The 8,495-nt window shown below is 46.0% G+C and overlaps 1 protein-coding gene and 1 non-coding gene across 2 annotated transcripts; one reads left to right on the forward strand and one right to left on the reverse strand.

Annotated features, from left to right (window-relative positions):
* Positions 1-4,024: 4,024 nt before the first annotated feature.
* On the reverse strand, positions 4,025-4,130 carry LOC129356066 (U6 spliceosomal RNA). Its single transcript, XR_008605346.1, has one exon. It is a non-coding gene; the product is annotated as a U6 spliceosomal RNA (small nuclear RNA).
* A 2,886-nt stretch (positions 4,131-7,016) lies between these two features.
* Positions 7,017-8,254, forward strand: LOC129356033 (uncharacterized; the record flags this gene model as incomplete). The annotated part of the gene is made up of 3 exons (XM_055025650.1): positions 7,017-7,426; positions 7,519-7,839; positions 7,919-8,254. Coding segments are annotated over exons 2-3 (639 nt in total), but the record flags the coding sequence as incomplete, so codon positions are not given.
* Between the last annotated feature and the right edge of the window lie 241 nt (positions 8,255-8,495).

Here is an 8,495-nt window from a genome sequence, read left to right on the forward strand (position 1 = left end):
TCTCACCGTGGGCTTTTAGCCATGCAGGCTAACCCTAGGGTCCATGGGTAAAAGTCTGGCCACCGGGCGCTCGCCAACGTGCCCCACCTCCAGGCCTGGCTCCAGGGTGGAGCCCCGGTGACCCTCGTGTGGACGAGGGAACACGAGATCCAAAGTTGCCATTCATCGTTAGGGTTTTCAGGTTGCACTTTGTCTGGTCCCTCACCTAGGACCTGTCTGCCTTGGGTGACCCTACCAGGGTCACGAAGCCCCAGACAGCAAAGCTCTTAGGATCATTGGGACATTCAAACCCCTCCACCATGATAAGGTAGCAGCCCGAGGAGAAGCTGTACATATAATTATAATATCTTTAAATCTTCCAAAAATAATTACTATCTATAACTGGATTCTTTCCCTTTTTAAGAAATTTCCCTGATGGCAGATCAACTTGTGGTGTGATGAATAACCCTGGTGGAATTGGTGACAGTGGAATGGAGAAACTTTACTGGAACTGAGTCAAACTGAAATTTGGAGGAGAAGGTCTTCTTTTTCTTGAAATTTATTGGCGGTTGGCAATAAACGTTATGTAAGCTTTAGCGCCACCAACCTGTCCGGAGTGTGGACTGCATGACAAAAACCAAAAGAAAAATGTATGCTCTTTTTTTTACTGCCATAATTTTTACATATTTTATATGTATTTTATACTTTTAAAATAATTTTAAAAGTAAATTATTTGAATTTCTTTCTTAGACAGGAACCCAGTTCCTCCATTATTATTATTATCATCATCATCATCATCGTCACAGTTCTGATTACAGACACTCTCAGTGAGTGCCGGTTGGAGACATCCTCAAAGGAAGCGGATCCAAGTGGAAAACCATTTGGACCGACCCATCTATACAATCTGCATCAGAGGAAGGCCTCAGGCTCCCTCTGTTTGCGTAAACGGTAAACTGGCTGCTGCTTTTTGTTCATACTTTTTGTTATTACGACTCTTATTTTGAAACACTGAAGTAGGAAGTGACTGCAGCATGTTCGCTGAGGCAGCCAGAAGATGCACGTGCTATGCTAACTTAGCAAGTGTCTATATAAAGGTAGTTCAGGTGTGAGTTTATGTGACAGCCTCATTTCTGCCTCACAGGAAGCCTCAGCCAGCGAGGTATGTTTATGTATTTATATATTTTTATGGCGTATTTGTGTCTTACGTTTGTGTTGTATTTTGGTGTTGGTGTCAGCGAAACAGTGACGTGCGGTCAGGTGAGGCAGGTGAGGCACCTTTCATCACAGAAATGAAAGAAAAAATATAATAATAAAATAATTGAAATTGTTATCTTCATCCGGTGGTTCAGAAATAGTTATTTTTCATGTAGCTTCACCAATTTGGATGATTCTTTCTTCAAAATCGCTGAATTTTCTTCATTTCCCATTGAAATGCTTGGAAGCCTCACCTGGGATTGCGCATCCCTGGCTAACTGGCTGGCTGCTAAGCGGAGAGAGCATGTTGCTGTACGGCGTCCATGAAATGGTTTAGACATATTTAATATGTGAACTCAATCATTTAGCTCATGTATATAATGTACAGTGCTTTTGTCACCAACTGTGTTTGTGTAACGTGTTTCGAGTGCTGAGCGATTCTAAACGGCAGAGAACAGGTTGGAGGTGAGGCAGGCAGTTCTCTGGCCTCATGGCAGGGGGCGCTCAAGATCCCAGACATTCGTCTTGTCGCTCCACAACTGCAGAGCAAGTGACAGCGAGCTAGGCTAACCGATACGGTAAGCAAGTCAAGTGCAGCGATATTTTATTAGAGCTAGAGATAAGGAGCACTTCTATCGCAAAGTGACGGATGTTTCTGTGCAGAAGGAGCGACGCACGGACTTCATGTAGAAGTAAAGGTAAGACAGCAATAACATTAGTTTTTTAAGGAAATGTGCGTTTTATGAGCTACAGTTTAAATGTGTAAAGGGTGCAGAAGTGAAACATAACCTGTCAACGGCTGTCAATCTATGCATCTATTTGCAAATCGGATTCTGATGACGTCAGAGCCTCACCAGTGATGAACCTCACCGCACGTCACTGCAGGGAAACAAAGTGCAGCTGTAACAAGAACAACTTTAGTTTCATGAAAGATGACTGAACACCAGCAGTGCAACAAACTCCTCATTGCCAGTAAGAACAGGTGGAAGTGATACTATCATACAACTTATTTGTTTCAAAAAAATCTAATATTGCCTGATATCCTCTGCTTCCTATACTATTTTGCAATAAATCAACAATGTCAAATTTAATTTTCACGTTACTGTTGTTCCTAATTAACTAGTTTCTCTGAATCTGGTAATTCCTGCAACACACAGTAACATGTTAAATGATACATGCATCATGCTATTTGCACTAGGCTTGATATGATTGACCTTTGTTAACCTCTGGAGAGCTCAATAGCATTAAATTGTAATTTGACTCCACAGCGCCCCTAGTGTATTCCAACAACTCTGTGTCCTCAATACATCAACCGATCTGCACCAGATTTTTTGTGCATCATCAGGGATGAGTCGACAGACTGATGTGTATCGCCTGGTGGACAGATGCAGGATCTGCACGAAAGCGTTTACGTGGCGAGCAGGTGGCGTTGAGGGAGCGGCGCTGAGCAGCCTCCAACGCTGCTTACAGGTGATTATAATTGAAATTGAGGGTTAGGGTAGGGAACTGAAAAAAGCTAAGACGGTCATTGGTGAGTCTGAGCGGAAATTGTTCTGCCTGAGACTTTACAGCTGTTAAGTCTCAGTGTCAAATTTAATTTGACACAAATGCCCTCTGCATTTGTATGAAAATGCAGAGGGCATGAACCAGATCTCCTCACAATAAAGTACCTATTTATTCACTTTAAAATTTGCCACAATCAAAGGACAAATATCTAAAAATCTATTTAATTTGAAGGTCATGTCTGGAGTTTAACTGGTTTCTTTTTTTTGTTTGGTCTAATGGTAAAACCTCTTCTCCTCTGCCTCCCCACGGTCCGACCGTTACGTCTGCTGGGGAGAGGGCCTCCCTGCTTGGGCTGCTGACCCCGTGACCTGACCCCAGATAAGCAGAAAATAAGATGGACGGACGGACGGACGGACACTGAGGCTGAAAAAAACAAAAAGAAGAAAAGAATCAATTAAATTTTTGACCAAGGATAACAACATTTGGAAAATCTGTGTGGCTTCTCGGAACATACAAGAAAGTTTCCTGGAGCCAAATGACAAAGGAAGACGGTCATTTTGGATCAAAGTCACCATTTTGTCTCTTTTACACATGGATTTTAGCATACTTGTTCTACACCTTGTGATATCCAGATTGCAAAATCACTCAGCACACTGTTGAGGCATCAGAGATGAAAAGTTATCAAAAGCTTTTTTCTGCAACAAAGCACGTGGGTGTGGCCAAGCCTCAAAATCGGACTGTTTGCCACGAAACATGGTGGAATAACACAAGCTCCCAGCGCTATGAAGCTTTCTGTTTCAGGGCAGCACACCTCACGGTCACATGGCCAGTTGGTGACATCACCCTAGCCCTGCCCCCTCCTACCTTGGCAGTCAACTATTTTGCTGATGACATCGTCTTTTACATTCTGACTGAGAAATTTCAAACTGAATCTGGCGACAGAACAAGGTGTTGTCGAAGCTGAAAGCTGATTGGTGGACGGGCCGTGTGGGGAAACCAGAGTGGCGTCTCGCGATTCCTCGCGGTTTCCATACGGTTGGCTGTAACTCGCACATGAATGATCCGACTGGCACCAAACTGGATCTGAATGATGTTTGCCCTAGTGGACGCATGTGGGAATGGCATGAGGCTGTTGCCAATGGAGAAGGGGTGGTGGTACAAACCCACTGACCGCCATAGGATGTGATTCACATAACCTGCCAGCCTCCTCGGTGGAAGAACCTACCTAAAGGTTCTGGGAAGTGAGCTTCTGGAGGAAACGTGTTCATCAACCGATAATTGATTTGACAGGGCCGTTTTGTTCTGGGATGTCTTCGCAGATGTTCTTTGTTCTCTGGACAAAGAAGAAAATGAGGAACGCTTCACGAATTTGCGTGTCATCCTTGCGCAGGGGCCATGCTAATCTTCTCTGTATCGTTCCAATTTTAGTATATGTCCTAGAGAACTAGGACAGTAGCACACCGTCTCGGAGGAGTATTTGTAGTCCTCTGGTCCACCCCCTTCTCCACAGCGGTTTTACTTTCACTTTCATAAGAGAAAACCTCCAAACATGAAGGTTTTTGTAAAATAAACTTTTTCTTCCTTGTACTTGACTACTTTAAAAAGATATACTATCCACATATTTGTTGTTCATTCTTGTAACTTGGTCGTTTCTATGCACAGATGCATGATGGGTAATCATGGACTCCATTACAAAGTAACCCTCCAGCTGAATTCACAAGAACCAGAGCTTTGACAGCAAATGGCACACTCAAAGCTCTCCCTGCCATCAAATGTGATTGTGAAAGGTAAATATGAGCACATTAATATCATAAGGCAAGACTGACTGAGAACTACAGGAAAAAAACGGTCTGCTGCGGTTAAACGGAGCCATCCGATGTCTGGTCTATGACTGCCATCTGCTGGACAGACCGAGCACTGCAACGCCCACAGTAACCCTGAAGTTCTCAGCAGCGTTACTCTGGTTTCTGGGGCAGGAGGAACCCACAAACCAACGTTCAAATGTAGTATAAATACTGCAAATAAACCCCTACCCGCTCCCCAACAAAACACAAGAAACCCTGGTGTATTCCCTTCTGATGACCCAAAAAATCCCAGAAACCATCAATTATAACTGAAAGAAGAAACTAAAGCAGCAACTGAAACAAGGAATTACAGAAAACTACAGAAAATCAGAAAATTACAAGAATAAAGTTAGAATATTAAAAGGATAAAATTGTAATGAGAATAAAGTCAGAATACTTCTAAAATAAATTCATAATCTGCAGCATCTCAATGTTAGAGCGGAGAAGGGCTTACTTTGCTCAAAGTAAGCCCAACGCCAGCCAATCGGTGCTTGCTTCATGTCCGGGTGGGCCAATCACATCCCGAGCTGGTGGCTCACTGTGGCTTACTTTTGACCAATCAGCTTCCACGATCTGGAGCATTAGAAAAGCTAGGAGACAGAAGCTAGGATCATTTCAATCAATAATTCTTTGAAATAGTTTGGCGATCGGTAAGTTTAAATATGTTTTTCTTTGCAACAGCTCAGTGTATGAGATTCCGTGTTTATTAGTTAGCGTAACGTCACTGCGGGGAGGAGAACGACACCGGGGCTTCCTGTGGGATTTTTTTCCACCCCCGCCAAAAAACAGAAAACATATAAATTGCACATAATTCTGTAAGACGATTCCACCAATATGTGTTATTTCTTGTCATCAATAAATGTATTTTTGTCCGCCTATAGCAACGCGTTGTTTTGCCGGGTCCTGCTGTCCACAGTGTGGGCAACATAACGGAGCTACAAATGATAACATCCTGCATTATTTTATAATAAATCATACTGCTATGTGGTCTTGATTCAGAGTATGCCGAGTGAAAAAAGCGGCATGAATCCAGTGTAATGATTGTGTTATTAATTAAAGTGATATTTATATGTAATTTTGAATACTTATCGATGCTTTTTCCCTGTCAGAACCTGCATGCATATCCAGATCTCCGCAGAACTCCTCAGGGTCAGCTCCTTATGGGCCCAACTGAGGAGGCAAACCGGAGTGAAGGTGCTGTGGCAGGGAGGGCCTGCCGTAAGGAGGTTCTGGCTGAAGCCACTGCTCTTGTGAGGCAGAGTGGAGGGGATCCGACTGACCAGTTCTTGGTTCTGGCCCACTGCAAGACTCAGTTTGGGAAGTACCAGGGCCAGAGGTTCCAATGGATACTTGAAAACTCACTGGGCTATGCAGTGGTCAGCAGCATGATGAGAGAAGAGGAGAAGGACAACCCGCTGTCGGCCAATAAACACCTGCTCCTCAAGTACAGCTCCCAGATCAAGGAGTGGGAAGCTGTGGAGGTGTTCCTGAGGAAGCAGGCTGTACTCCTGGAGGCCCAGAAGACTGGTGACTCTGGGTGTCTGAGTTGGGAGACTTTAAAGGCAGGTCCATGAAGGAGGTGTATGAGTACCCCAGCAGGGAGGCCCAGGCTTCATCAGCTACCTGAAGAAGGCCAACGCCCGGCCGAACACCAACATGGCCCTTTTCAAAGCCTACGTGCAGAAGAGACAAGCTCCGTCTCCTGCCCACCTGCACACCGTCACTGCATCCTCCTCCACCTGCTGCCAGTCAGAACAGGCCCCTGATGGCTGCCACTGTAAAGGCCCTGTTGGCACACGGGAAGCATTTGTCTCCTTCACAGCTGGCACACAAAATACTTTCTCCATCCAAAACCTGTACGTACTAAATGATCCTCAAAACCATCCTTTTTAACCTCATGCAGCGTGTGAGGTTAAAAAATATCTTTTCTAACAGCTGCAGTCCCTCGTTGTCTGAGTCCGCTGCCCGGAGACGGCTCTTTACCCACGGTGAGTACCGGGTCATGCACACAGTGTCAGGTCCTGGCTTGTTCTGGTGTTTGTTGGTAATTTTAGTTTTGATTTCTGTTTGACTTATTCTTTGATTAGACCAGCCTTGTTCTTGTTTTACTTTACTTCAGCCCTTCAGTATGTTGTTTTTCCAGTTATTATTTGTTATTGTTGGATTAATAGTTCTTGTTTGTTTGTGTTCTCGCCTTTGTGCCAATTTATCTCTCTCTCTCTTCTCAGCCTGCAACCTGCCAGCAATCTGCTCAGTAGTAGTTCTGCCATAGTTAGAACTATTGATTTCATGAAACTTTCATCAGCTACCTGCAGCCTCTGTCTCTACATTTGGGTCCACTTTAAAATGAACAAATCAGGACACACAGATGTGTTGATGATGTGTGCTTAATTGTGTTTTATTTTACAGATGCTCCTGCTGCTGCTGCTGCTGCTGCTGCTGCCGTGTGTCTTCCCATCCCCGTGTTGCAGTCCCCTGCAGAGCTTCCTGGTCGCTGGAAGGAGCACCTCCCATCCTTCCAGCAGGACTGGATCAGGAAAGCTATTTTTTGCCGAAATGCAAAAACTGGGAAGACGGAGCTGAGGCCCCATCCTCAGTTCTGGTGGCATCCACCTCAGCCCCCGACTGTCTTCACTCAGCCTCCGGCCTCTGCAGATGTCTTCTTCTCCCGCCCTTTGTTTCTCTGGATGCCCCTAAAGATGTGGTCCGTTCCACTTGTCTGTGTCCAGCCGGCCTGCAGCAGACCGTCCGCAAGGTGTTGGACATGGACGGGTGGTATGACCTGGCCACGGAGTATCTGGAGTGCAAAGGATGCAAGAAGAAGAACCGGCTTGGTCAGAGGACATCGTAAGGCAGCTGGACCTGGGGCACCGCACCAGATTTCCTGCCGTCCTCACATACAGGTAAGCACACTGATGATAACAGCAATGCATTTGAATGTGCTTGTGCTGTGTAACATGTAAAGGGCTACTTTCATGCTTCACTGGCATTAAAGGACACGTGACACAGACACATGTGCAGATACGCCTGTGACATCCGCGTGGTGGTGCTGATGCGGGAGAGGAGCCGGGGGAACAGTGTCACACAGCTGAATCACAAGTTGACGGAGGAGCACAGGAATATCTCACAGCCTGTGAGCCCTTTGCTGACTCGTCCGTCATCCAGCCGCCATTGTTCTCCAGCCTCTGCTGCTTCTCCCCAAACCCAAGTGGCCGCTGTCCGCGTACGCCAGGACGTGCTCTCGCGGCTGCCCGAGGTCAGGGCCAAAATTACATCTGTCTTTGGCTCCGTCCTCAAAATGGACTCCACCAAAAAGGTACAAAACAGTTTGAATGTAGTTTTAATTTACAGTTTGGTTCTCTGGCTTCATTTGCATTGTTGCTTTCATTTTTTAGGTCACCAAGAAGCTGGCCGGTGCCGCAGCCAACACCGCCGGCTGCTGGACCAATGTCAGCAATGAGCACGGCCAGGTCTTGGCGTCTGTCCTTGCAGCCGCGGAGGGGCGCGGCCTTTGGCCTATGGCAGCAGGCTTGGTGAGGCGCTACCGGGAGGCGGGAGCGGCACCGCCCTCTGTGATGTACGTGGACCGGGACCGCTGCAGCCCGCAGGCTCGGGGCCAGGCGCAGGTCGCAGCGATGTTCAGACATCTGGCGCTTTATGCGTCGGTTTGCAGCAGGCGGCATCACGGAGGCTCACCGGCTCTACGGCACCTTCATGGCGCCGCTGGCCAGGTGAAGGTGGAACTGTGGCATATTTAGTCATTTTTAGCCTCATATTTAACATCACTGCCAACACAGCAGGTCTGGGCTTCATGTGTGCAAAGCTCCATGAAACGAGACAGAATATAATTAAATGCCGTTGATAAAATAATGTCAGAAATGTAAAGTTGATTTCAGTTAACAGATGCAATTGATTACATTGGCAGAGCATGTTGTCAACTAACATCTAGAGTCAAACTATAAAGTAGCTTCA

The sequence above is a fragment of the Poeciliopsis prolifica genome, unplaced genomic scaffold (assembly GCF_027474105.1).
Source record: "Poeciliopsis prolifica strain line A6 unplaced genomic scaffold, Auburn_PproV2 SCAFFOLD154, whole genome shotgun sequence".
NCBI classification, from domain to species: domain Eukaryota; kingdom Metazoa; phylum Chordata; class Actinopteri; order Cyprinodontiformes; family Poeciliidae; genus Poeciliopsis; species Poeciliopsis prolifica.